At 45.3% G+C, this 27227-nt stretch overlaps 1 protein-coding gene across 3 annotated transcripts; it reads right to left on the reverse strand.

Moving 5' to 3' along the window:
* fli1 (Fli-1 proto-oncogene, ETS transcription factor) lies at nucleotides 1–26444 on the reverse strand. 3 transcript variants are annotated; one of them, XM_076993211.1, is made up of 10 exons: nucleotides 26301–26444; nucleotides 23968–24049; nucleotides 15242–15453; nucleotides 14688–14839; nucleotides 14039–14242; nucleotides 8133–8201; nucleotides 2024–2083; nucleotides 1370–1432; nucleotides 1128–1175; nucleotides 1–930 (listed from the first exon to the last, which is right to left on the reverse strand). In XM_076993211.1, exons 2-10 carry the CDS (start codon nucleotides 24010–24012, stop codon nucleotides 401–403), a joined length of 1383 nt encoding a protein of 460 aa, XP_076849326.1. In that variant the 5' UTR covers nucleotides 24013–24049; nucleotides 26301–26444; the 3' UTR covers nucleotides 1–400. The 3 variants fall into 3 exon arrangements, with proteins under 3 accessions (XP_076849326.1, XP_076849328.1, XP_076849327.1); XM_076993213.1 differs by lacking the exons at nucleotides 23968–24049; nucleotides 26301–26444 and adding an exon at nucleotides 19405–19563; XM_076993212.1 differs by lacking the exons at nucleotides 23968–24049; nucleotides 26301–26444 and adding an exon at nucleotides 18663–18859.
* Between the last annotated feature and the right edge of the window lie 783 nt (nucleotides 26445–27227).

Genomic DNA, 27227 nt, shown 5'->3' on the forward strand with positions numbered 1-27227 from the left:
TACTGTTTTCAGCAATAGAAAGGCACAATGACACATGGAAACGCAAACACTCCAGACGAACAGTCCACAAAAACAAACTCCAAAAAAACAGTCCCTTGTCCTGGGAATAAGTAGTACTCCATTTCAAAGTGGATCAAAACATCACATCCAGTTTTTTTCTTATTTCTCTTTTCCCCACTTTCTTCAAATAGTTTCTTCATTTTGCAAAATTAGCCACAGGTCTGCTCAAAAAGAGAAGCGTGACCGTTTCGTCTTTTCCAAGCATCCTTATCTTCCTTAATTTTTTTTACTCTTCCTGTTGTTTGCCTGTTTGTTTGTTTGCTTTGAGTTTTATTTTGTATCCGAGCGCAGCTAGGAGGGTTGCCATGGCGGCTGCCGGAACAGGGCCAGGGGAGGGGCTTTAGTAGTAACTGCCAAGGTGGGAGGGAACATGGGAGTTGGTGTGGCGAGGCACACTGGCGCTGGGGTAGATTCCCCCAGTCGGGGAGCTCCAGTAAGGGTTGGCGGGGCCAAAGAAGTTGGAGGAGGTGACGGGCATGGAGGGAGCGTGCGGTGAGACGAAGTTGACTTTCTGTTGGTGCGCATGGTACGGGGGTACATATGCCAGCTCAGACGGGTACTTGTAGACGGAGGAGTCGGCGGGATGCGGCTGCAGGGCCTGGGCGATGCCGTGGAAGTCGAACTTGTAGGCATAGCGCTTTCCGTGCACCTTGGTCATGATGTTCTTGTCATAGTAGTAGCGCAGCGCTCGGCTCAGCTTGTCGTAGTTCATGTTGGGTTTGCTCTTGCGTTCACCCCAGCGCCGCGCCACCTCGTCCGGGTCCGTCATCTTGAACTCGCCGTTGGTGCCTTCCCACGTAATGCAGCCAGCGTTGGCGCTGTCCGACAACAGCTCCAGCAAGAACTGCCACAGCTGGATCTGACCTGAGCCTGAATACACGCACATACGCAAAAAGTACGTCAGAAGTTGAAATGGGTGCCGAACTCACTATGCTCTCCTGCTCTACATTCATTGGTCATTTGTTTGACTTCTATTGTCTGGAAAGTGTAACTGAAGTATTCTAGTGTTCTGGCAATAGGAACCAGCATACCTCTTGGATATTTCATCTCAATAAGCTTCTTCTTACCTGGGTTGGCAAGTCGGCTGCTTGTGGGTCCTAGGATCTGATAGGGGTCTGAGAGAGAAACACTGAATGAGTGTAGTATAGCACCACAGAACCATAGAGAATCTGAGTTTATCCTTTATTGGGTGGTGTTGGGGGAATGTGGGCATAAGGAGGAGACTAGGTGAAGGATGTTTTATGTTTGCTTTTGTTGTTTGCAGTCCCTTCTTTGTTTGGGCAGTAAAGCTAAATTCTGTCTGTGGTACCTGGCTGAGGTCGAGACTGCTCTGGACTCTTCACCATGTTCTGAGAGGCCACAGTCGGGGAGCCTGAGAGAGAGAGAGAGAGAGAGAGAGAGAGAGAGAGAGAGAGAGAGAGAGAGAGAGAGAGAGAGAGAGAGAGAGAGAGAGAGAGAGAGAGAGAGAGAGAGAGAGAGAGAGAGAGAGAGAGAGAGAGAGAGAGAGAGAGGGAGTCCAGTGAGCAGACACATCAATGTGATGTCCCTCCACACACAAGTCTCCATCCAAAGCAAATAGCGCCAGCAGCTGGTTGCACCACTAAGTGTTTAATGGAGCAGTAAAGCTCCCAGTGGCACTGAGAAGAAGGGTAAGCCCCTAACTCAGCCACAGATAAATTACTCCAGTAGACACTTCTGTGGCTTAAAGCTTTATTACATATTTATATCTCTTTATTTATGTATATAAATCTCAAAGCTTTCCTGTACACCTGAAGAGCTTGTAGCAATGTGCAGATTCCTGAGAAACACCACAGAGGAGACAGTGTACGTCCTCCAGCATGTGGGTGATTTACAGGAAGGAGACGTAGAGAAGCTGGATGCCTTTTTCTTTAGCACACAGTAACACAAACCATACAGCCATGCCATTACATTAATTGTGAATCAGACAGCAGCGTCTACTCACCTTTGCCACCGTGCATGTTGTTTGACCAGCCAGTTCGCCGCACAGCATCATAAGACGCATCTGAGGAGAAAGGAGATAGTTCTGTGAATTTTATGTTTTTTTTTTCCACTTTACAGCTATCTCATAAACCACTTGGAGTTTAGATCATTCCTGACAGTGAAGTGTTGTGAAATATTGAATTTCCAAAAGAATATAGGACCAGACTTGTTTATATTTTTTATTTCCTTGCTGGCAAACTAGAAGTGTAGTTTGCATTTATTTTTTGACTGGTGGAAATATGAGCATCTATTTGAAAAATGAAAAGTCAAAAGAACCCACCTCCACCTCCCTAGTGGCCTGAACTACAGTATGTGTGTATGTCTACTAGTGAATGCTGAGAGAGAGAGAGAGAGAGAGAGAGAGAGAGAGGGAGAGAGAGAGAGAGAGAGAGAGAGAGAGAGAGAGATATCCTGGAGAAGATATCTGGTCAGCGTTGTGTGGTTTTATTTGGCTTTCAGTATCATCTCAGAGCATGACTAAGGAACACCATAGTTGCCATAAATTACAGCTAAGGAGGCTGCAACAGACTGACCAGTTTTTGAACACACACAGACACACAAGGCAAAACCGCAGTGAAACATTTCCATTTGGGACCGTTCTGCTGTAAATCAGTTAACGATCTGTCTGCCAGAAACTGAACATTTCTAATATCCGAGGCACATATTTAGTAATCATGGCCATAAACCTTAGAAATCGGTTTCCTCTTGTCTTGAGTTTTAACGTACACGTCCACATTCTCAGGGAACAATGGGGAGAACGGGCCCGTACCAGGTCATCAGATGGCAGGAAACCACGGAGACTTCTGTATGTGTCCCAGGAGTGTTCAGGACAGGCCCTCATTCTTACAAGACGATCTGTAACGGTCACTGTGCGCCCTGCGGCACAATACTTATCCCATGCGGAAATTAGCCAGCTGTCAGTGCTAACAATTACCCCCAGTGCTGGGACAACTTGTCTACCCCGGCTCCGACGCTAAAGCAAGCGATGTCTTTCAGCATCGACCCACGCTGACCTAGACAGCAGACGGGACAAACAGACGGTGTAGGTGGAAGACGTGCAATGTCACGCAAGAGGCGTCTAGACGCACTGTCCTTATACAGACGGCCGCGGTATACGAGTGTATAAGGGGATTAAGACCCAGAAAATCAGAACGTCTAGCCAGAGTGTCAATCTGAGAGCGGATCCGTTGTTAAAACTGATCTACTACTGCCATCTTGTGGTGACTGTCCTTAAATCATTTGGCTGGGTCGAACTATGACGCGTTTACTGTGGAGAACAAAGCAAACATTTTGCTTGGAGTGAGTTGACAAAAGCAAACGCCCCATTTGTTCCAAAATCACAACACATTCGCAGCCAGAATAAGAACAATGCTTTATTATCTGAGGGTGGACAGCCAATCTTCAGAAGTCTGCGTCTTCATTAGAAACAGAGCAAGCATCCACAAAGGCTTTACTCAGCACTATAAATATGGAAGTATAACTCAAACTGACTGCGTTGCGTTCTTACACGATAATCAGTCACTCTGTAATGGTGTCATTTGGGATTATTTTTTAGATCTTGTGCTGCATCGGTTTTGTCTCCAATTAACTCATGGAGTCCTGCATTACCACATTCTCAGCAAAACAGTTTTTGACTGTTTTACAACAGCAGTCCGTTCCTCTGTGTCTAGAGGATGTCGCAGATTCTCCTGCTCAAGGTCTCAGTATCTCCATCTTGATTCCACTTTCTCTCTGGAGTCATCTTGAACATGTCTTTATGGTACAGTGGAAAGAGAGAAGGAGAGAGAGAGGAGGAGGAGGAGAGAAAGCTTGAACAAGAAAGGGTGAAAGAGGAGGAGACAAAGCAAAGAGAGGAGACAGAAAGAGAGGGATAGAGGTGAAGGAGAGAGAGAGAGGGAGAGGGTGAGCAGAAGGGAGAGAGAAATACAGAAAGATGGAGAAAGACACAGATGGGAATGGAGTGAAAGAGAAGAGAGGGAAAGGGAGAGAGAGAAGGAGAAAGAGAGAAAGATACAGGAGAGGGGGAGAAAGAGTCCTGAGAGAGTTACGTTTCCTGCCTGCTGAGCCTGCACACACAACCTCTCTTTGTTTTCCTGGCCCTTTTTCCCTCTCTTTTTTCACCCCCACCACTGTGAAAAAACACACACCAGCCTACCTCCTTCCAGGAGGAGAGGGCCCACAATCCAGCAGAGAGAGAGAGAGAGAGAGAGAGAGAGAGAGAGAGAGAGAGAGAGAGAGAGAGAGAGAGCGAGCGAGTGAGTGTGTGTGTGAGGGTGCAAGAGAGTGAGCAGACGAAACACAACGTCGGAATTTGAAAAGAAAACAGTGGCAGTGGACGTTACTACTGTCTGATAGGCCCTAGGACCTGGAGGAATAGCTGGAGTAAGCCATAGCAGAAGAAAAGCCAGCAATGGCTCTGGAGAGCCAGAGATGCCCCGCCTTCTTATTCTGTCACTTGAAAATGATGGCAAAGTCCTGGTCAGGCCAGAAGCCTGTCTACTGTGGTAGGACTTTCACTGCACTCTTCTCTCTCTCTCTCTCTCTCTCTCTCTCTCTCTCTCTCTCTCTCTCTCTCTCTCTCTCTCTCTCCCTCCAACCCTCTGTTTCCCTCCCCTTCTGCTTGGCTAAGCTGCTCTGGGTGCGGTGGTTCCTCAGAGACCAGGTTGTTGCAGCTCTAGTCAAAACAAAAGTCCAGTCGGGCCGTCTGTCTAGACCGGCACTATTCTGAATCGCCCGTGCAGAGTGGGGAGAACGTGGGGAGAAGAGGCCCGGCAGCACATCCGGTGTAACCCCCTGTTTGCAAGGGCCTTCCTGCACCTTAACACGGCCATGCGCGTGGAGCTCACAGTGCTAGCGACCAAAAGCGCTAACGCCTGCATTGCTGAGCTCTGAAGTGCTCACACTTAGCGCTACATCATCACTTAACAGGGCACGGGAAGAAAGGAAAAACTCCTCAAAAAAAACTGCTCCAAGATTGATCCAAGAGGCATCAACTGACAACCCCCCCCCCCAAAAAAAAAAATAAAACACCATAATGAACATGTCCAATCAGCAGCAGAGTAGCTTAGCTAGATTAGCATACACAAACACCCACACACTGGCAAATATTGTGTACATTTACAAAATCTATTACTCTATTGATACAGTGTAACCATATCATTAATTATACTTTAAAATATTTAGAAACATAGTAATTTTGTGAGTATGTGCACAGATAGTGTGTTTCCCATTATGTAAAAACATTGCTCTGTGATGCGTGTTGCTCAAAATGCAACACTAGAATAGTACAGTTACACTGTAACACTAGCTATGTATTGTAACCCCTTTTTGTGCCAATACATTTAGTCATTGCAAACTAGGGGTAGTGAGATTCTGTATTAATAGGTCATCCTAATCGTTCTGAAACTCCATACTGTACTTTATTGCCATTTTCAACAGCAGTCCAAGAATGACATCCATTCATGTTCAGCAAAATTTCCACTGTCTGTGCCACAATGACAATAAGGTAGGTTCACTATGACGAAGATGACACAGCTCTCTGTCATAAAACCCACACCGTCTCTTAGCCATTATCTAATCTCCAGTGTTCCTTGTGCTAATGGTCCTAATGAGGGGCTGAGAGGGTGGTCATCATGTCTGGGATAGCCTGTTTTCGCTCAGGCACTTATCAGGGCAGCCTCTCTTCTGCGTCTACCAAGATAGCACTGCTCTCGAGAACCGAGGGCTATCAGCGTGACTGCAGGCCTGAGTTACGGTCTGAAGAGGCTGCCCCAGATGCTGCCTGTTCTTTATGTACTGACTCATCTACTCAGACCTACTCCTACTCCCGTCCAACAACGTCCAGGACTGCGTGAGACAGCTGGAATCTCTTATTAATTCGAACTATTTGTATGAAATCAAAGGAGAAAGAAATAATCAAAACAACACAAGCATCACCTGCTCCAAGCTTGACTACGATTACCGCTGAAAATGCACAATCTTTGTGTTGTATTGTGCAAAATATAAAAGACTCATCAGATAGGCATTCGCGTATATACAAAGTGTGAAAACAATCGATGAACCCTGACTGCAATGTCACTCAAAACAGAGAATTGTTTTTATTATTTACAGTCTTTTAAAAATAAATAATAAAAATGGATGATAATGTCATGCCTCAGAAACATGGCAGGTTCCTTCATTAGTGCAGAACTGACAAACAGTGACTGACAAACCGTAACACAGACACATGTTATCAAACTCAAATGAGAAAAGACCCTCCAGAAATGTGGTCTTGGTGTGGTGCCCCAAAAAATCAAACATCTGGATCTTAACCAGAGAAAAGAGCTCACTACACACTCGAGAAAGCTAAAGACCCCTTGCGCACAGCGCCCTGTGATGTCGTGGCAACAGTGTCGGTCTGTTGTGTCATTACCGGCGCAGAGATGTTTGTTCTCGTATTCTTGTTAGCCTCTTAAGTCTTTTTCGAAACAGAGTCATTTTGCAATACTGAGTCTGTTTTCACCAAAGAACTCCCCTCTAGTAGCGTAACACTACAGCACTTATACTGAATGAATTATATAGGACAGACACTATGTGGATCAAAGAGTAGTTCTGAAGCATACCATACACAAACACACAAGGTTAAATGAACACCGTGGAGACAGGGGAACTAGGTCACATGTCCCGGCTACCATGGGAACAGTGTAGATAGATAAATAATAAATAATAAATAAAGCTTTGATTGATTTTCCATATGGTAGACCACAGCACGTTGAGAACAGCAGACAGAAGCATGCAATGAATGCAGGCGTTTCCTGTTCCTCATAATATCTCATCAAGCTACTCATTAATATCTGATATGCAAATAAAGCAACAAATTCTCACAAGCGCTGCCAAAAAAGCCAAGTTACATCTGACTCGCAGCGCTCACATAGAGTACGCACAGCACAGACGTGGCTGCTGGCGTAACAGGAAGTCCCATCTTCTTCCAGTCTCTCACACTCCACAGCGTCCTCAGGCTCATGCCAAAGGAGCAGGTTGGTCTCACTGATGGGGACGGTGGGGCGGACGTTCAGCGTTCAGACGAACAGAAAAGAGATCCATTCACGTGAAGTATATCCCCTCCCCCTTCCTGCATTGTAGAGTGCGACACCTGTCTCTCTGCTGTATATGTCTCCCTCTCTTGGCGCTGACGCGGGGACTATGGCACGTGCGCTTTGTCTTGCTAATTCGCTGCCGTCTGAAAGGCCCTCTGGTCGCACTCCACGCTCAGGTGGAGACTGAAAGGACAGCTCAGGGACCATGTTTTATATTTACACTGAACAAAGACAGCACCTGCCCAGCAGTCAGGTCTGTACAGCAACACACACACACGCACACGCACACATACACACATACACACACACACACACACACACACACACACACACACACACACACACACACACACACACACACACACACACACACAGACACACACACACACACATACACAGACATACACACACACACACACACACACACACACACACACACACACACACACACATACACACACACATACACACACACACACACACACACACATGCACATACACACACAGACACACATGCACATACACACGCAGACACACACACACACACACATGCACATACACATGCAGACACACACACACACACTCACATAGACATACACACACACACACACATTCTCTCTCTCTCACACACACACACACACACACATACACAAACACACACAAACATACACATACACGTACAGATAGGACAGAGAGAAAAAGAGGGGGAAGGAGGGAGAGAGAGATAGTAAAAGAGAGAGAGAGAGTTCAAGAGATAGAGAATGCTAAATGTTTACCTCTATCACCATACAGAATTACTCCTCTACCATCTGCAGGTATTGATAAGTTAATGCACTTCATTGTGTTTTGAAATAATGGTACTATAACTAAAGGGCACTTACTGAAAGCTGTTGATGCGAGATTGTGCCCAGTCACTGTGCATTTTGTTGTTAACGGTGTGTATAGTTATAACCCTAAGGGTGCAGTAGCAGTTATGGGATTGTGTGGAATTCATACCTTCCTTGGGGGCCACCCGGGCAGGCTGGTCATTATGAGATGGGGCAGTGTATGATAGCGATGAACTACCTGCAAACACATCACAACACCAACTGGGTAAAAAAGAGTCCCATCTGTTATTATGAAACCAAGCTCTGGAAGGGCCCAATAAATCATTATCAATGTGCAATAATCATGTAAGTACGGTGTAAGTACAGTTCTAAGAAATGTTGATGAAATACAAAAGACATCAGGAATTAATTGATGTAGCTTTTCTTGATTTACTTGACAATGATGCCACATTTCATTGGTCCAGTAACATTCATTCACAGACCAAATGTGATCCTGTCCTTATACTCCATTCATCTGTGTTAATCTCTTACAAGGTGTTAATGCTATGGAAGGAGTGTGAGTGGTTGTGATGGTGGAGTGAGTGGTTATGATGGTGGAGTGAGTGGTTATGAAGGTGGTGTGTGTGGTTATGAAGGTGGAGTGAGTGGTTGTGATGGTGAAGTGAGTGGTTGTGAAGGTGGAGTGAGTGGTTGTGAAGGTGGTGTGTGTGGTTATGAAGGTGGAGTGAGTGGTTATGAAGGTGGTGTGTGTGGTTATGAAGGTGGAGTGAGTGGTTGTGATGGTGAAGTGAGTGGTTGTGAAGGTGGAGTGAGTGGTTGTGATGGTGGAGTGAGTGGTTGTGATGGTGGAGTGAGTGGTTATGATGGTGGAGTGAGTGGTTGTGAAGGTGGAGTGAGTGGTTGTGATGGTGGAGTGAGTGGTTGTGATGGTGGAGTGAGTGGTTATGAAGGTGGAGTGAGTGGTTATGATGGAGGAGTGAGTGGTTATGAAGGTGGAGTGAGTGGTTGTGATGGTGGTGTGTGTGGTTATGAAGGTGGTGTGCGTGGTTGTGAAGGTGGTGTGTGTGGTTATGAAGGTGGAGTGAGTGGTTATGAAGGTGGTGTGCGTGGTTATGAAGGTGGAGTGAGTGGTTGTGATGGTGGAGTGAGAGGTAATGAAGGTGGTGTGTGTGGTTATGAAGGTGGAGTGAGTGGTTATGAAGGTGGTGTGCGTGGTTATGAAGGTGGTGTGCGTGGTTATGAAGGTGGAGTGAGTGGTAATGAAGGTTCAGGCATTACTAACAACTCCTTTATTCTCAGTGTGTTCAAGACTAAAAAGCCACAACGTTGTTTTGATTACACTTTCCTTCTGTGTTGAAGCTGGTGAAGTAGGTGTGTAGGTGTGTGTGTGTGTGTGTGTGTGTGTGTGTGTGTGTGTGTGTGTGTGTGTTCCATGGGAGATGAGTGGGTGCTACATACATATTTTAACCTCCAGGCCCCTCACCCCCAGCACTGTGGTCTTGGGGCCACAGAACAGGGTAAGCATTGTGTGGGGTGCGAGCCCCATGTAGCAATCAAACGCTGCTGCCCCCATAGCAAAATAAACCCCCACATTGCCCTGGGTGAAAAGGTGGGGGTGAGGGCCGGGGTGGGGGAGGGGTGGGGGGGTGTAGCGGGGAAAATGAGAAAGAGGGCGAAAAAGGAGCACAAGAGGGAGATGGAGAGAAAAGAGAGACAAACAAACAGAGAGGAACATGGTGAGAAGTACAGACAGACAGAATGAGAGAGAGGAGACAGAGACACAGAGAAACAGAGATATGGAGAGACAGAGACACAGAGACCAGAGACACGGGGAGAGAGAGACACGGAGAGACAGCGAGACAGAGACACGGAGAGACAGCGAGACAGAGACACGGAGAGACAGAGAGACACAGAGACCACCATTGTACTACTATTATTTTTTATTATAGTTTGATCTCATTCACTTCATATATATTTTCTTAATCATATTTATTTTAATTCAGGTCTTATCTCATTACAGCTTTTTTACCATTTCAAATGCATTTCAATAAATTGTATTTGTAATGTTTAGTCTTTAGTTTATGGCCTTCCTACAGTGATTTCATGATGTACTCCATTTTATTATTATTCAATGTCTGATTTGAAACATGGATTGCTGCTGTGTTTTAAAATGTCCTACAGAAATATCTTGTGGGTATGGACTGCACTGATTCATTCTGTTATACTCACTATGCATGAGTGCAAGGAGCAAGTGTGATTGTGTGTTTGTATACGAGTGTGTGGAGGGTTATAACATCCTTAGCCTTGTGTCCCTCCCTCAGCTGGCGGTGTTGGCTGTTTTGGGCCTGCTGAGGTTCTGTGCCATTGCATAACTGCTCATACATGCTTATAACTGGTCATGACTATAGCTGCTCGTAATAGCAACCTTTCTTTGCTGTCTAGCCCACACAACTCCTTGACACCCACAGACAGTTTTTCACTCTCACACACACACACGCGTGCACACACACACACACACACACACACACACACACACACACACACACACACACACACACACACACACACACACACACACACACACAATGTCAGTTATAATCTGCTCTATGTGGAAAGGCAGATCAATAAAACCCTAAGAGAGAAGAAGTAACAGTAAGAGAACAGAGAGCAGAGAAATAGATAGATAGATAGATAGATAGATAGATAGATAGATAGATAGATAGAGAGAGAGAGAGAGAGAGAGAGAGAGAGAGAGAGAGAGATTCACATATGTTTATGGTCCTTGTAAACTATCAAGGGTGTCCTAGACTGGGATTATCACAATAGTGTATGCCCTGTCCCTACAGCTTCAGAGTGATCACCATCACAGACGGTCCAACAGCGTGGGTGTCCGTAACCAAGTCGATGTTCCATCTGCCTGTACTGCCATTGCCATAGACATGCATGCTTTTCAGATCCACAAATCCACAACACTCATGTACATGCTTGCACCACTCTCGTACACTCTCAAACACATGCATATTCGTTCTCTCTCTTTCTCTCTCTGGCTTACTGACTAGTCTGAGGAAGCTCTGACAATGCCAGCAGTTCACCGCAGTTCCCCTCTCCCGCTGTAATTTAAACAAATTCTCAAATTGCGGCCAGATTGAAAGCACATTGGCGGGTGGGCAGCGATCACAGCCATGCAGAAATCCGGGCGAGTGACCGACGGCAAAGCAGACCTACCAGAGTGAGCAGCTGCACCTCTCACTAGTTACTCACTCGCACGGATGCATTCACACAGATGCACTCACAAGGGTTTCCCTCGCTCTCTTGCACCTGACATCCAGATCCCAGTCCAGTTCGTGTTTCCCTGCTGTGCCTGCATTGGTGTGCATTTGTGACACTTTCTAAGTGAAATTTTTTCTAAGTATGTGTGCCTATGCAATGCATAAAGATGAATATCTGGAAGCATGTGTGTGTGTGTGTGTGTGTGTGTGTGTGTGTGTGTGTGTGTGTGTGTGTGTGTGCGTGCGTGCGTGCGTGCGTGCGCGTGTGTTTGTGTGAGTGTGTGTGTGTGTGTGTGCGTGTGTGTGTGTGTGTGTGTGTGTGCGTGCGTGCGTGCGTGCGCGTTTGTGTGAGTGTGTGTGTGTGTGTGTGTGGGTTAGGGGAGAAGGTCCCTCTCCTGCTCTACTCTGTGTTAGCTTTAATGACACACTGGAATGTTAATCAGAGTCAGAGGAAACAGAATGGGACTGCCTACATGTACACAGATGTGTATTAAATGATTGCACTGCGGCTGTCACCCCACAGCTCACTCCGGAGTCACCTCACAGGCTGTGAGTGCTTACACACATGCTGGATCATAGTAATGTGTGTGTGTGTGTGTGTGTGTGTGTGCGTACGTGCGTGCGTGAGTGTGTGTGTGTGTGTGTGTGTGTGTGATTGCTTGTGTATGATTATGCTGTGAGAGTTTCATATCTCAAGTCCGGGTTCTGGGAATGAGCCACACCCTGGCAAATACACACACACACACACACACACACACACACACACACACACACACACACACACACACACACACACCTATATGAGGTATGTATTGGATCTGTTGTATTATTACCGTTAAACTCTGGCTTGGGAATAGAACAGCCACACTATTCCTGTTGGGCACACAGGAGAGCGAATTCGCCTCCTCACCCTAAATCACTCAGAGGCTGAAGCCCGTCAGGCGGTTGTGGTGGCCGGGGGGGGTAGCTGTCTTCATGATGCCCTGTGCTTAAGCCTACGTTCAGCACTACTCTTCTAATAAAAACCCCCAGACGTCAGGCTCTCCTCAGACAGACGGGGGAAGGAGAAACGGGCCCGGCCTTGCTGCTCACAATGGCCCCGTTATACTCTCCACACAGTCCTCGGCCTGCTGCGCCGCACGAAAACCGTCGACACCCACAGAATAAAGTTCCCATTACCTCACGCCACCGAGGCCAACGGTCCGTTTTTTTCTTTCACTCTCGCTCACTCCCTCCTTCTCTCTCTCTCTCAGAGTGCCGAGACCCCGCCCACTCCCGGGGCAGTGCTGCTTCTATGTTTGGATGAGGCAGCTGTTCCCACTATCCTGTCTGGGGGCCCGTCCCATCCAGGGGCCCGTTCCGTTTGGGGGCCCATCCCATTCTGGGGTCCGATGCTGCGCATTGCACACGCCGTCTCTGTTTGCCAGCAGGTGACCATTGCCCGCAGGGGTGGCGTGTTTTGCCGGCGAAGTGGAGCGTGACCTTCGGTGGCCGGTCCCCTCTCCCCCATGGGGGCAGGATGGCTGGCTCACTCACGGATGCATCGCGATGTATTGCTTGCGGATGACACCCGGAGCAGATGTGAGCTCATTTATTTTCTTGTGAAAGGAAACCAAAACTAAAGGCACGGTGATAAGTCCCTGCAAGAGGGCATGGGGAACGGGAAGAAGCCCGGGCAATCCTAAATGAGGGATAAACGTTCCTGAGCGGTGCGGGACAGGGGGCTCGGGCGAGCGGACGGATGCCCGAGGCCACGCACCTGGGTTTCGTCTCCGCCCCGTCCCTGGCTGCAGGCGTCCTGGAGGGGAGAAGCTTTGGACAGGTCGGTTATCGAAATTCTTCATGGTCGCGGCGGCTCTGCCAAGCAAAACGTGGCCGTGCTGAGGAGTTACGGGGGCGAGAGAAGCCAGAAGCAGTCCCTTCCTGAGCTAAAAACTATTAAACCCACTTAGGGGAATGAAGCTTTATTGCAGGGGTATAACACGCGGCTTCAGGCCTATCTTTCATTACCTTCTCCCACACAGCAAGCAGTCAGACAAAGCATCACAAAAGTTCAAACAAATCCACCCTGTCGTGGAGATCATTACCAAACACTTCACAATAATGGCAGAATTCATTTTGCGATTTGGTTTCTAAACACTTCATAAATCTGTGTAAACAAATGCAAACTGTGCCTTAAAAGCAACTCGGGGTGATGTGAAATGTAAAAGTTAAAGAACTGTTTAACAAATGACAGCGCTCCACGAGTGACGTCTGATTCTATGGTCTGGCATCCCATCCAGGAGTTATTAAGTCTCTGGTCTGATACTCGACAGGAATCTGAGTGGCTGGAGAGGGAAATGTGATATCAGCAGCATTCTTTTGTTTGCCTTCGACGGCGGTGCGCTAGAAATCTGCCGCGCAGCGCTTTGGCGGTTCGAAGCACGCGTCTGATCTTTTAGCCTCTAGCGCGTTGCACGTGGTCGGCGATTTCACATGGTAGTCATTATGTCTGCCCGCAAGTTCTGTCACACTCACTCCAGAATTACACCACCTCAACTGGGGCCCAACATGCCAAACCAGAGACTTACGTGTGTGTCATTGGGAACTTACAAACACGCTCCAAACGTGCTTACAAACACGCTCCCTTTTTTTAAAAGGGTTTTAAAAAATACATATAGACATTAACAAAACAAAACAAAAAACACCAAAAACACCAGAAAGTAAAGCGTTAAGCCTGATGCGTGAAAGAATTGAATTGGACGCCTGCCCTCCCCTCCCACACACACAGACACCCCCAAACCTAGAGGAACAGGAGCACACTTACTTTCCCTGAGATAGTTGAGATGTGAGAGCAGGACTTCAGCGTTGTAGACGCTCGTGACCCTCAGGAAGTCCTCCTTGCTCATCTTGCACAGTTCCTTTCCGTCCATGTTCTGGAACATGGCCGTGTCGATCTCCAGGAGACCGTACTCCTTCACAGCCCAGTCCAGCCACTGCCGCACGTGGTCCGGAGACCACAGAGATGGGTCTGCAAACGGATCAGAACACAAACCAGCACCTTAGGGACAGAGATCTAGAATGGAATATTACTGGAAAAAAGGTGAGACTAACAAAGTACAGATCGGTCATTATTTTTTCAACTCTGAAGAGAGACTACCTAGTGCATTTTTTAATCATCCTTCCAGAAGGTTTAATGGAAATACCAGAGTAATCAAAATTGTCCCTGTGGTAGTGTCTGTAGAACTTTCACTTTAAATCTGACAGATTCACCCTGAGTTTTATTCAGGGTCTTGTGTGTAAGACCTATCAGGAAAGAACAGGGCTGCTGACTCACTCCTGAACATCATCTTCACTTTTCCCTTTAACTGCGTCCCGCAGCTGCCTACCCGGAGATCAGTGCAATTCTCAAGACATACAGCATGTTTTTGGAAAGACAGCAGCCAATCATTATGTTCCCTGCTGATCATGCGCACCTGCTGGGACGATTACTCTTCTCTCATTGGTGGTCATGTTGGGGGGCGGGGCACTCTTCTCATCCATGTAGCCTCCATAACCCATCTGTGATGTGTCAGAGTTGCTCACCATCTTATTGCATTTCCCCACGCTGCAGTCCACCGGGGACTCCCTGAGACACGAGAGGGGACAGATAGGCTAAGGATTCACTGTTCAGACACCCAGGACATCTTAGATACTCATTGGCTGTGAGCTGACCACAACAGGGTCAGCAGTGCATTCTGGTATTTAGTAATTTACTCAGCTCCTCCCTAAATAACTTTTTAATGTGAGTGATATATGAGCTGTAACTTTAACAGCTCATTTGACATCTTAAGCATCTTGTACAAATCAACGATGCAATCAAATCCACATTATTGGCTTGTTTGTAGCTATTCATTCTGCAAAGTCATTTGCAAAGGGTAGGAAGCACACCACGCTCTACAGGAGGTTTCTAGCTGCATAATGAATGCTAGAGACGGGACCTGTCATTTCAAGCTGGCGTGCAGGACTGGCTGCTGTGAGTTTTTTGCACCTGGTTCCATTGAGGTGGTCGTATTCGCGCTTTACACTGACACGGACGGGCTGGTTGATCCACTCCTGCTGCGGGGGGATGGGGTTGATCTTGTGGGGCTGTCCGTAATCCTGAGCACTGGACGCCGTCATGTCTGTCTTGGCTAGCGGCGCAGCAGCAGCGTAGGGAGGCTCGAAAAGGGACTGGTCTTCACTCACCACTGACAGTGCCTCCTGCAGGGAGGGAGGGGAAGTGTTAGACAAGTGGATTCAGAGCCTGTGGCTTATCTAGTCCTCAGTCAGCTACTTTGACCAGTCTTGCTTGAATGTTTTGAAACATGCTTCTTTACTATGTAGCACAAAAAACATACTTATAAATTCTCACTTAAGACATCTTAAGACAACTATTTGTACATACAATTTTTTTAGAGAACAATTAGAGGAACAGAACTGAGACGCTCGTGGCTATAATCTGAGCCTGGCCAGACAGGAGATCCAGGGGCGCAGTCGCAGTTCTGAGGTCACGGTTCTGTTTGACTTCATTGCGGGAGCTCGACTGGGGCGAAGTCGCTTTATTAAAGAAAACAAACGGAACAGACTGGCCCCCGTCTGCACGCTCACGCTCGCCGTGCCGACCGAGGCGCTCTCGCCGTGACGACGCAGCGCTCTCGCTGTGACGATCAGAGGCTAGCACTCCACTGAAGCATCCGCAGTTCATTCACATCTTTCATGGGGTACCCCCCATCGGGTACCCCCCATCCCCCCTTTTTTATACATCAATAGAATAGATTTCCTTCTGCCCCTTTCAGAAGGCATAAACATCTGCCAGTATCTGCACCTGTTAACGTCTGGCTCCTGGCGGCACAATGAAGCAGTACTGTACAGGAACAGGCACAGTCTGGAGGGCCCTGTTCTTCAGCTGTGTTCCTCCTCCATAAAGCACAGGCTTGGAAATGAGGTGTACCTCCAGACTGACATGAGAATGAGGTGTACCTCCAGACTGACATGAGAATGAGGTGTACCTCCAGACTGACATGATGCTTCCCTCAGAATCTGTTGTCTGATCACATACAGTTGAATGAGATCCCCATGAGCCAAAGTGACACCCTCCACTCAGCCGAGACTGCCCGCAACACCAAGCAAGCTTCTGTGCAGAGCCGTCTTGCATAACCACCCCCAAAAAACAAAAAAAAAACCTACAACCCCCACCCCACATGCACTCGACAGGCGCCATCAACTTGATGGGCAGGACCAGCGTGTCGTGTGCCGAGCCTATCACAGGGAGACAGGGCAGCAGGGCAGTTGCGGGATAGCTATGCCGGGGTGAAAGAATGCCACTACAGCGCCAGATAAGGGCCTGTAGCACCACTCGGACAGCTTCGCGGCTCTTATACGAGACATATCAACCTCCACCATATAATTCATGATTGGCAGTCAGGCTTACCCAAGATTACAGAGGGTTTTTTAAAAATAGGAAAATCTAATTCCCTACGCTCATGCATGCACACACACACACACACACACACACACACACACACACACACACACACAATGCAGCATTGGCAAAAGGAACTGTTCCTACATCTATATAGATGGGTGATCTCAGAAAGGCTGGAAGGAAAAAATACGAAGTCAAGCTTTTCATTATGACGAGGTTAAAACGCTTGCAAAAGTGCCATTTTCTTCAGACCATAAATTAGCGATGCCTACATAGCTCACATGGTCCAAGCAAAACCACAGGCCTGGGCTGTTGTGTGAGCTTATGCATTACCAATGAGGAGCGCCTACAACACCTCTTTAAACAGCATCAGGCTCCAACACACACACACACACGGATGCAGTGTGAGGTTGTTCGTTTGTTTATTTGTTTGTTTCCTGACCAGAAGAGACCACATTTTTCACCCAAGACTTTAGACTGACAGCCCGTTGCTACAATGCAGCGGAGGGTGAGAAGCCGTTAAGAGTGGGAGTCTTGCTTCAGGTCGGGATGGGCTCCGTCCATGTGGCACACTGCCATGCAAGGTGCTGATGCACAGTGCGTTCCAGTCTTTTGTTTAAGGAGGAAGAGGAAACCTGACAGGAAGTCAGATTGTGTAGAACAGGAAACCCCCATGGCCCGAGACCCCCATTATGATGAGTAACACCGCATAAGTCTACAGTTAAAACTCAATCAAGAATACTAGTCCAGTCAAATGGCATAGCAGCCAGTTTTTTTAAGAAATAATAACATCAACAACAAGCATTAATAACAACAATAATAATAATCTTTTATAACCTATTTTATAAAGCATTCTCACAATAAACCTGTCGCCAAAAACTTCTTCACGCAATTAGTATGATGAAATCTGAAAAGACAGCTTCACTGGTCAGAAAAAACCTACACCACACCCATAGCCACTACTAAGACCACAAAGAGGAAAATCAAAGAACACACAATCCCCCCCCCCCACCCCACCCTCTCCAGTACCTACCACACCACAATATAAAACGGAATTAAACTCAAATGATAGCAGTACCTTAGGCAATTTAACGTAGAGTCGTTTTACAATCAGGTTCAAATAGCCTGTATTTGTATGGAATTGTGAAAAACCCAGGTTTCAAAATCTAAAATAAAAGTATGTAGGCTATATTAAGTTCTCAGAATCGAAATCGAAAAAAGGGAAAAATAGTTTTATTAGAAATCAGATAACCGGTACAGCGGTTTACATCTGCACACCTATTCTAAGACATGGTAATACACATACAAAAAAAAAAAAAAACATTTATTGTGATATAAATAACAAAACGAAAACACACAGTGAAATCAATAACTGAGAACCTCTAATTAACACCACTATTATATATAATAAACACATTTAATAACAGTTCCTTAGTGAAATGATAGATGTAGTGGGTGGGCTCGGTCCGACCGTGTGGAGTTTGAGCCGTGAATGGGTTGAGGACCTCGGGCGCAGCGCCACTGATCTTGCGTAGTCACATATCAAACCGACGCTTTATGATTTATAGAAAACGCTACGTTCACTCGAACCCGCTTAACGAGTCGAGCAGGGCACGTCAAGAAACCATACAACCTCATCAAGCATCGTCGATTTATTATGGCTCGAAGCTAGATACATCAAAATTTTCTTTAAAATACCCATTTTATTTCATCCCTGAACTGCGTTTATACACTGCGCTCTTTACGTGCCTTTTCCTGCGGATTCCATCTGGATGTCGCGTGCCTTCCCCCGTTTTTCAACATTCAGCAAAGTTTTGACGAAAGAGAAAAGGAACTTTGAGGAGGAAAACCGTAGGAAATCTGGTCACCGCTCGCGGAACGACAGAATAGACTTTCTGCGAGTAGACTGCTCCACATCCCCCCAGACCGAAACAAGCGTCGGTTCTAGCGCTGGAGACGCAACTCCCCAATGTTATCCGTCTAAAAAGCCATCGTTGAAGCTTACCTTAATAGTTCCGTCCATTTTGCGCAATTTTCAGTGTACCCCAACAATATTCCAAACATGACACGCGTCTGAATTAATTCCAGCCCTCGAGATGTCGCGGCGAGAAAGAGACAGTTTAGCCGGATGGTTTTTTTCCTCCAAATTTGGGAAGTGAAGTCACTCCGCTAGAGAAGGAAGCTATGTGTGTCACTTCTAGCCCAGCCTTCAGTGCGGCACCGAAAAGCAGGATACTGTCCCAAGGAGATAAGACACGAAAACAATAGCGTTTCTTTCCTCTGTAAATGTTTTTGCTTGGAAATATTTACGGAATAGCTGCCAGCTCCTTATATGTGTTAGGCATCTGCTTGTTTCCCTTAAGGAACACATTAGTCTAAGTTTCAAAAAGTTTTTTCTTTCATTATAGTTACCCTTAAACTTCGAAATACATACTAACTCAAATAAATGAATCTGAAATGAGAATTTGAAGTCAGACCGGTTTTTTAAAAATAGTTTTCAGATTTGGATCTTTTTCGCCAAGGACATAAGCGACGATGGCTGTGCCCACAACTGCAAAGATTAAATTGTCCTTTATGAACCCAATGAACCTATGACAACAACATACGTTTCATTCATTTGGGTACTACATTTGACCATTAAATAACTCGACGTTTCACATAGAGATACGTGAATACTCAACTTCCTGCGCCGACACATATTCCTCGAAAGAGACAATCAGATGGGGAGAAACGAAAACTGCAACTACCTGTGACTGTATGTGTTGTGATTCTCTTTATGGAAAAAATGGTCTTCCACACTTCTGCAGTGGGCCGAAATCCCGAAATTGTTTACCATTAATAAAATCCAAAGCAGCAGCGCCACGCCGAGCGGAGAACCTGAGTGCGGAGGTCTGCGCTGCACGTGTGCGTCTGCTCACGAGCGCCGAGGTAAATGTTGTTGGATGGTGTTTCCCCAGAAACACTGCTGTAAGGCGGATGTATGGATACACAAAGTCTCATACCTGGCATAATTTGGTGCTTAACATTTTTACGATATCAGTGGATTTTGGTATACGATATCAGTAGCATCCTACTTGGGGGCTACGAGATAAAATGCTATTAAAATAAGCTATTCTCGTATTGAATAAATAAATAAATAGCTCACACAAATATCTTATATTTGTAAATGCTGTAATCTGTGATCACAACCTTTTGTAATATTGCTAAGGGGTTCTGTTCTTCTGTGGCCTGTTTGTAATTACTTATTTATGTTGAGTTCATGGTTTAATTGCATCGTCTCAAATCAGAGCCCCCCCTCCCCACACCCAGAATTTTTCTGTTCATTCTAAAATAGCCCTCATCAATTCAGCCGCGTTATTACCCAGCACATTCGCTTCATGGAGCTAGTGCAGAACGTGACCAGACCTTCGGACCTCAAGAGCCCCTGACTGAGTGGGTCGTGCCTGAGGGAGCGGCAGCAGTAGGGCGAGACTGAGTCTGCGTCTAACGGTCTGTCTGCTCGCGACTTGGGGGTCTGGTGGGGGAGAGGCCCCCTCGAGACCGCCACATCTGGATCCTGCTAGGGGTCAAGGCTTCCCCTGCCTGGGGCCAGCGCAGCTCGTCGTAATTAAGGGAGACACCTTGTTTAACCATTTAGAGTCGGGGTCTACTCTCAGTGAACAAAACAGCACTGTCTGAACTTCTATTTAGAAAAAAGAGCTTGAAGGCTTTCATCCATTTCGTCTTGGTATGCGAAAGGTGTAGAGAATTCCGATTAGAACGCTGTTTTGGAATGAAGCCAAATGAACAGATACAGGGAGTAACTGTACGATCTAGGTCTGGACGTTTTTGTTTGTTTACACATGTTTTTGCCTAACCCATAATATACTCCACAGTCCTGCAATTTGGTGACATAATTGTGATAGATTGTAGTGGTCGGGATGAACAGAGTCGCTGGCCAAAGGACGTGAGAGATGAAACATGCGTCCCAAGAGTGAAGTCTCCGCGGAGATCTCAGCATTCTTTTAATTAAATCACAATTATCTCCGAGCGCACGACGAGACGGAGGTCGCACAGACAGATGGGAGTTACACAGAGCTAATTACTCTAATGTTTTATTGGGTCTTCTTAGGATCTTATGGATGAGACTTTTTGTAAGTGCTTAAATCACACACTCCAAAGACGATAATTATGCAAGCAGATCTACATGATTTCGTTTGGCAAAAAATAATTCTAAACGGCATTTAATAAAGCTGTCCTAACAGCTCATTTACACTTTGATAAAAACTATAGTATAAGCTACAGTTGAAAGTAAATTATGATATGACTACAGAGACATCTACCAGACCTCGAAAACACGTCACGTCAGAGTGCGCAACGTTAACTGAATAAAAGCGTCATTGTTTCATATTTTCACGTGGTTCACATTTTCCCCTTCGGAAGGGTTCATTGCAAAAATGTTAGTGTTTTAATTTGGAAAGTTAGATTAAATTGAAGAACAAACATCATCAAACGACGTAAACCTGTCGTAAATCTCGATAAAGCGGCGTTCTCCCAGCGTGGCCGTTGCCCAGGTCATCATGAGTCCAGCGGTAACAAACATTTTTGAAGGCCAATAAACAGATGCACGTTGGTTTATACAACGAGCCGCAGAACATCTGGCATGACGCTGGAGCTTGACAGCCAGGCATTTCTTCCAACCACGATCTGTGGGAAGCCAGCGGCTCCACACTATTGGAAAAGACCTAAAGTGGGTGGGATCCGTTGGGGATCGGTTAGGTTTGTAAATGGTTACTATAAGACACCCACAAATGCTCAGAACATGACCAACCGAAGCCTCTCTCAACTGCCTAAGAATGTAGGAAATGACTGACATTTTCTAACTCGACAAAGGACTCCCACATAATACTACTACTATTACTACTATAATAATGATAATAATAATAATAATTATTATTAATTATTATTATTGTTGTTGTTGTTGTTGTTGTTGTTGTTAGTAATATTAGTTTATACATTTAATGTACATTTAGGGAATTTCTGCTACTGTACTAATAGTATATTTAGGATATGCGTTCAGAGTCGTGACCAGGCACATTGTTCTTGAGGCGACCTATCCCAGCAGATCAAAATCATGAATTACGGTATTGTGACTAACGTTTCGGACTTATTATCATAACCGCAACGCTGCCCCTGATATGGATCGCGCTTCTCGGGTTATTCATTAGAATTTAGTACTTTGTCGTGAGCCCCTCTCCTCTCACGCAGAGAGAGAAAGGAGGAGGGAAAGAGAGAGAGAGAGAGAGAGAGAGAGAGAGAGAGAGAGAGAGAAGCAGTGAAGTGAAAATACCGACGGCGAAAAATGGAGCCTGTTGCACACAAGCGCAAACTTTCTGGCTCCTTGCTCGAGGCCATAATTAATTTGAGATTTATTTTTCTTGGAGAACTCAACTCTCGCCTGGCCTTAAGCAAACAAAACCACAGCTAAACCGTGGGTTCGCTTGAATGAAGCAGAATATTTCTCTAAAACTGGTCTTCTGGACTTCAGGCGTGCCTGGGTCACATTCGGAACAGTACAGCTCTACCCATCGCTGCTTAAACTGTCCCTGTTACCACAATACTCATCTTCCGCCTACTCTAAAGTTATTATAAAGGACATCTTCGTGTTTGCCCAGTTAAGAATAAATCCAAAACACTGCGGCCCAAAGCAAGACGTCTGGTATAGGCCGTTTACTGAAGCGCCCTTTTGATTGATGTAAAGAGTGATTCATATAAAGAGTGATTCATTACATGAGAAGATTTGGCGCATCGTTCTCAGCTTGTTAGAAACATCAAATTTACTTAATTCCATCAAAGCTTTTCAGAGGAACACAAACCTCACGGGCCTTGCTTTCAAAAGGGACCAGAACTTTTAGTGTCTACGAATATTTAATTTTACCGCGTATAGCCTACAATCCTAAAGAGTACAGTTCTTAAAGCGTTCTTTTAGTATTTGTGAAGACCAATATATCGACTTGGTCCACGTAACCGTTTGTTTTTAAATCCGAAGGGATATAGTGGGATTTCATTGAGAACGTTTTCTTCCAACATTCCTTAGTCGCTAATGTCTCGAAACAAATCGTGGACTGTTCGTCAGTCTCCAACATTTGCACACTGTGAAACTCGGCCCCTATGCGAAGCCACACAAACGCGGTGTCTGCATGAAAAGGTCCCTTATGCAGGGGGGTAATAAGTCTCCATAACATAACAAGTCGGTTCTGGAAAGTATGCTGATTGTAAAGATATAATGAATGACTTTACCAGGCACAATATTTCATTTTCATGGTGCTGTCTGTACGCACGTGAGCTTTCTAACCCTTTTGATATATGAGGGTTATTGCGTGGTACGTCTACTTCTGTCATAAATAGACTCTGGAAATGCCAATGTCTTTCAAGACCTCAAAGAATTAACAACAGCGCCCAAATACCTGGGTTAAACACTGAATGAATATTCAGCTTTTAGACTGTCACAAGTATAAAGTTTCAACTTTCAAGCTGGATATTATATTAGACCGTTTAGTAATACAACATTCTTGAACGAATAGAAAACTCCATATGTAGATATATTCTATTCGCGTCGTTTGTGGCGGTCACATAAGAATGAAACAATGCCCAGTGTAATATCAAAAATTAAAAGACCTGCAAACAGAGCCGACCATTCCTGGCTGGTGCAGACCCACCCGCCCCGCCCCGCCCCGCCCCGCCGCGGCCCGCTCCGCCCCGCCCCGCCCCGCCCCGCCCCGGCCCGCTCCGGGTTACCCCGCCCTTCAGAGAAAAAATGCAGGCAAGGTGCAAAAGAAACCTGCCTCTGTCTTTTTAATGTCAAGTATTTATCAAGTATTTTATTCTACCACGTTGACTGGAAGGCACGTAATTCATTCAACTGGATATGTTCTGACAAAAATGCGCGTTATAAGTTCATCTCTGGGGTCTGAGGCTCGTATCTTCTACTGCCGAGTGACAGTTCCACCCTTACCCTGCCCTTCTTTGGGGACTCTGCTCTTCTTTTAGTTCAGAAACGACAATCAGAGGGCCTGTTCCACATTTAAAGCCTTTATGACATTTTATTAGTGAGATACAGTGGCGTATGTTTCATTTCAACTCACTGGGGTTACAGCTCACACCACCCAACCGATCGAGCACATTATATGAGTGGAACTATTGGACGGATATACCTAAAACCGCTTATGATGGGATCATTTTTGTTAAGTACAATTTTTCTGGCTAAATCCTTAAAAATTCAAAGGTCCGCATCATACTTTTCCCTACTCGTAGTGGCGGTGTTGTCTTACCTTGACGTACGACGAAGTGTCGGGGACAGTCTGAAACATTGTCATTGGACAAGGAGCGCGTGTCACTTTCACTTCACGGCTCCTAAGAAAATGGAAACAGAGACAGAGACAAAGCTACAGGGAACTGCAGTTGAATCAACATAACAGTATTAGCGATATCCTATTGCTATTACTACTACAAGATATAATGGTTACAATGATAATAGTAATAATAATAATTACTTAATTAATGATTATAGTAATCAATGATTTAGATTAAAGCTTTTTGAAATGCAAGGGGCCTACATTTCTGCACTTTTATATACTCAAGGACGGTTATACGTGCTCTAGCGTATGCAGTAACATATGCCCAGGTGCAAATTCATTCATTCCTACATTCACCCATATTCATTCAGTCTGTCAGCTGGACAGTCGGATAGTGATTCTCTCGTTTTCAAGTTTGGAAAACACCTTCACGTTAGAGTTTATTCACCTTAAATGAATACAAAAGCCTGACCTGCCAAAATATACCCCATTTGCATGGTCGACTTCTAGGCTTTAACAAATTATTCTAAAAGTTTCTTCCCGACCCGTTATATTAAAGGCATTTTTATAGCATTAGGCTAACCATCCGCTCATAATATGATGTGATTTATATTGTTGGGTAAATACCATTAGGTTGTTTTTCAGACAAAACACTTCTAACCGAACTGTAGTGTTCGGGAATGTATAGGTGAAGAACACCTTACGTTCTGATCAAATCATTTCCACCAAAATTAAGTACAAAGGTCAGATCAGGTTCACAAGCTTATTTAAGAAACAGAAACAGTGTACGCCGACGTATGATTGCTTCCGTGTATTTAAGAATTATGCGGTTAATTACAGCTATCCTATATTATAATTATAGCATGGCTTTGTGTTTATTTATTATACGCATTGTACAACAACAAAAAGAAGAAAAAACGTTGTTGTTGTTACGATATGTCATTTTCTTCAGTGGATAAGTGTGATATAAAATGAAACTAAGCCCTGTCCCCCTCCCGTTTCTCCTCAGGCTGCCCACATGTTGAAGCACTTTTCACTTTTATAAGTGTAGCTTACAAAATTTCGGGCGAAAGGGCACCTCGGGGACGGGGTCTTGTGTCTATGCCTCAGTACGCTTTTCCCAAGCAGACTGGCACTATTACCTTTTAACATACCACAGCGGTAAGCACACGATGAAAATAACAGGTTGTCGTTTCAAAAACAGCGTCAAAAGAATAGCGCAGCTCGTTCGCACTTTGTTTTGACGGAGGACGCGTCACACGGCAGTTCTGCGTGAACAGCTGTCGCGTATTACGTACTTAATTCGATAGGCTGCACGAGCCAGTTGGATGGTTTGTAATGCAAATGACCTCGGGTGGAGATCGACGAGCAGGCGACAAGAAGGACGTATGGGCATAAAATATAGGCCATGGCTTAGTGTCACCATTCAATTAATCAATCAAATAGGCCAAATTAACGAAGGAACGGACTAGCAAACAAACAAACAAGTGTTGTCGATTTTACATGTAAAACGGAATAGGTAAAATGAATAGGCAGACTGGCGATATTTTACTATTTGCAAAAGAATTCTGAACAATGATGAATAAGCCTACTTTCAAAACCATCAGGTTTCACTGCGCCTCATAAACCGGTATGTCACTGAACGCAGCAATTCCATTTCGGTCATGGAATTCGGATACCTGACCATAGCCTACCTGACTCCAAAATAAATTACTCAAAAGTCTTATAACGCGCTCGATTTATTCTTGCAGGGGACCTCTGCGCAAGACCCCGAGCTCCTGCGGGCGAAAGCTGGGCTCGCCTCATAAACTTTCCCAAATGCATCCAATTTCTAAACGGTAAAAGAGCATAGAATTCCGCATCTGTAGCCAATTAACTGACTCGAGGCTCAGGAGGACTGTTAAACAACTGCACTGACTTTCCTCCGAGACAGACAGTGGGCCGCGCGCCTCTAATGTTACATTTTAAGCGTCTTACCTTGCACAAAAGTGTGCATGTTATCCATCATATAACTGAGTGATAACTGATTCTTGAAATTCTCCGAATTAACTTCGCTGCAATGTTTCTGTCAACACCCGCAAGTCAAGTTATGACAACAGACTTGTAACGGACATGAGGAACACACATTAAATAAGCAAACTGCACAACAATATGTGCATTTAGTAATTGCATGAACAAAATAGTTAAATCGAATAGTTTTGTCTAACAGGTACAGCAAGTCAGTGTATAACAAGTGGGCTACCACAGAAATGACATGTCCACAAACCGCAATTTACACCGGCAACAGTACGTCATATCTGTTTACTCACCTGTCTCTGCACTGTTACTCGATACAAAGTTCGCTTTAATTGTTTTCCACTTTAAACGATTAGTCCACTGTATGAGCAAGTCGTTACATTGGATGACAGTAAGTTATTTTGAGGAAGCGTGCAAGAAGAGGAGGACGTATGAATGGAGGGGCGACGGTGGGAGAGCAGCCGGCAGCTGACCAATGAGAAGCGAGGGGCTTCCCTGGGCTGCTGGTGAAAAGGCAGCTGGTTCTGCAAGACCACTGAACCATGAAATAAGGGAAATCTAAGTGAAATTGGAACAGCACCATAAAAAACATAAAGTACGAGTTTTATGTCGGAGGACACCCGACACTCTTCCGCAGCGCTTTCTGACAGTGAAGACAGAGGCCCGAACCAACTGCTTTCATGAAAATGAGTGTAAAGTTGTGGTATTTTAAATATCTTGTACAAAACCAGTCAATATATTTGTCAGCAAAACAGAAATAAATGCATTTTTTAAATGAAATAAGAAAATGGGCACGTTTTTGATTCTATAATCTAAATCTGCTACCCAATGTTACCCTTTTATAGTTACATCAGAGCAAATTATTTGTGATAACAGACATTAAATGTATTATTTTAAAAAATCTCATTTGAATCGTTTAATTGTCTCCAAAAAGGAAAGCAAAAAAGTTAAGCTATTTCTCTTTGTGTCGATTCCTATAAGGCTCAGCAGTGCCAGCGGGATGCCCACCTCCAGTGGCCTCGTGACAGAGCCACGCGTCTCCAATGAGCGTGTCTTTCCTGTTAGAATGACCTTGCGCACTTCACTAACTCCATTTCCTACACAGTGCCATATCCTCTACCCTAAAACACCCTAAAACCCAAAAAGTGCGACCGTTTACGGAGGACTTAGCTTTATGACATCTCTGTCTGGCTTAAAATACTTCTGCACGTTTTAAGCAA

This window comes from Brachyhypopomus gauderio, unplaced genomic scaffold (genome assembly GCF_052324685.1).
Source record: "Brachyhypopomus gauderio isolate BG-103 unplaced genomic scaffold, BGAUD_0.2 sc106, whole genome shotgun sequence".
Taxonomy (NCBI): Eukaryota; Metazoa; Chordata; class Actinopteri; order Gymnotiformes; family Hypopomidae; genus Brachyhypopomus; species Brachyhypopomus gauderio.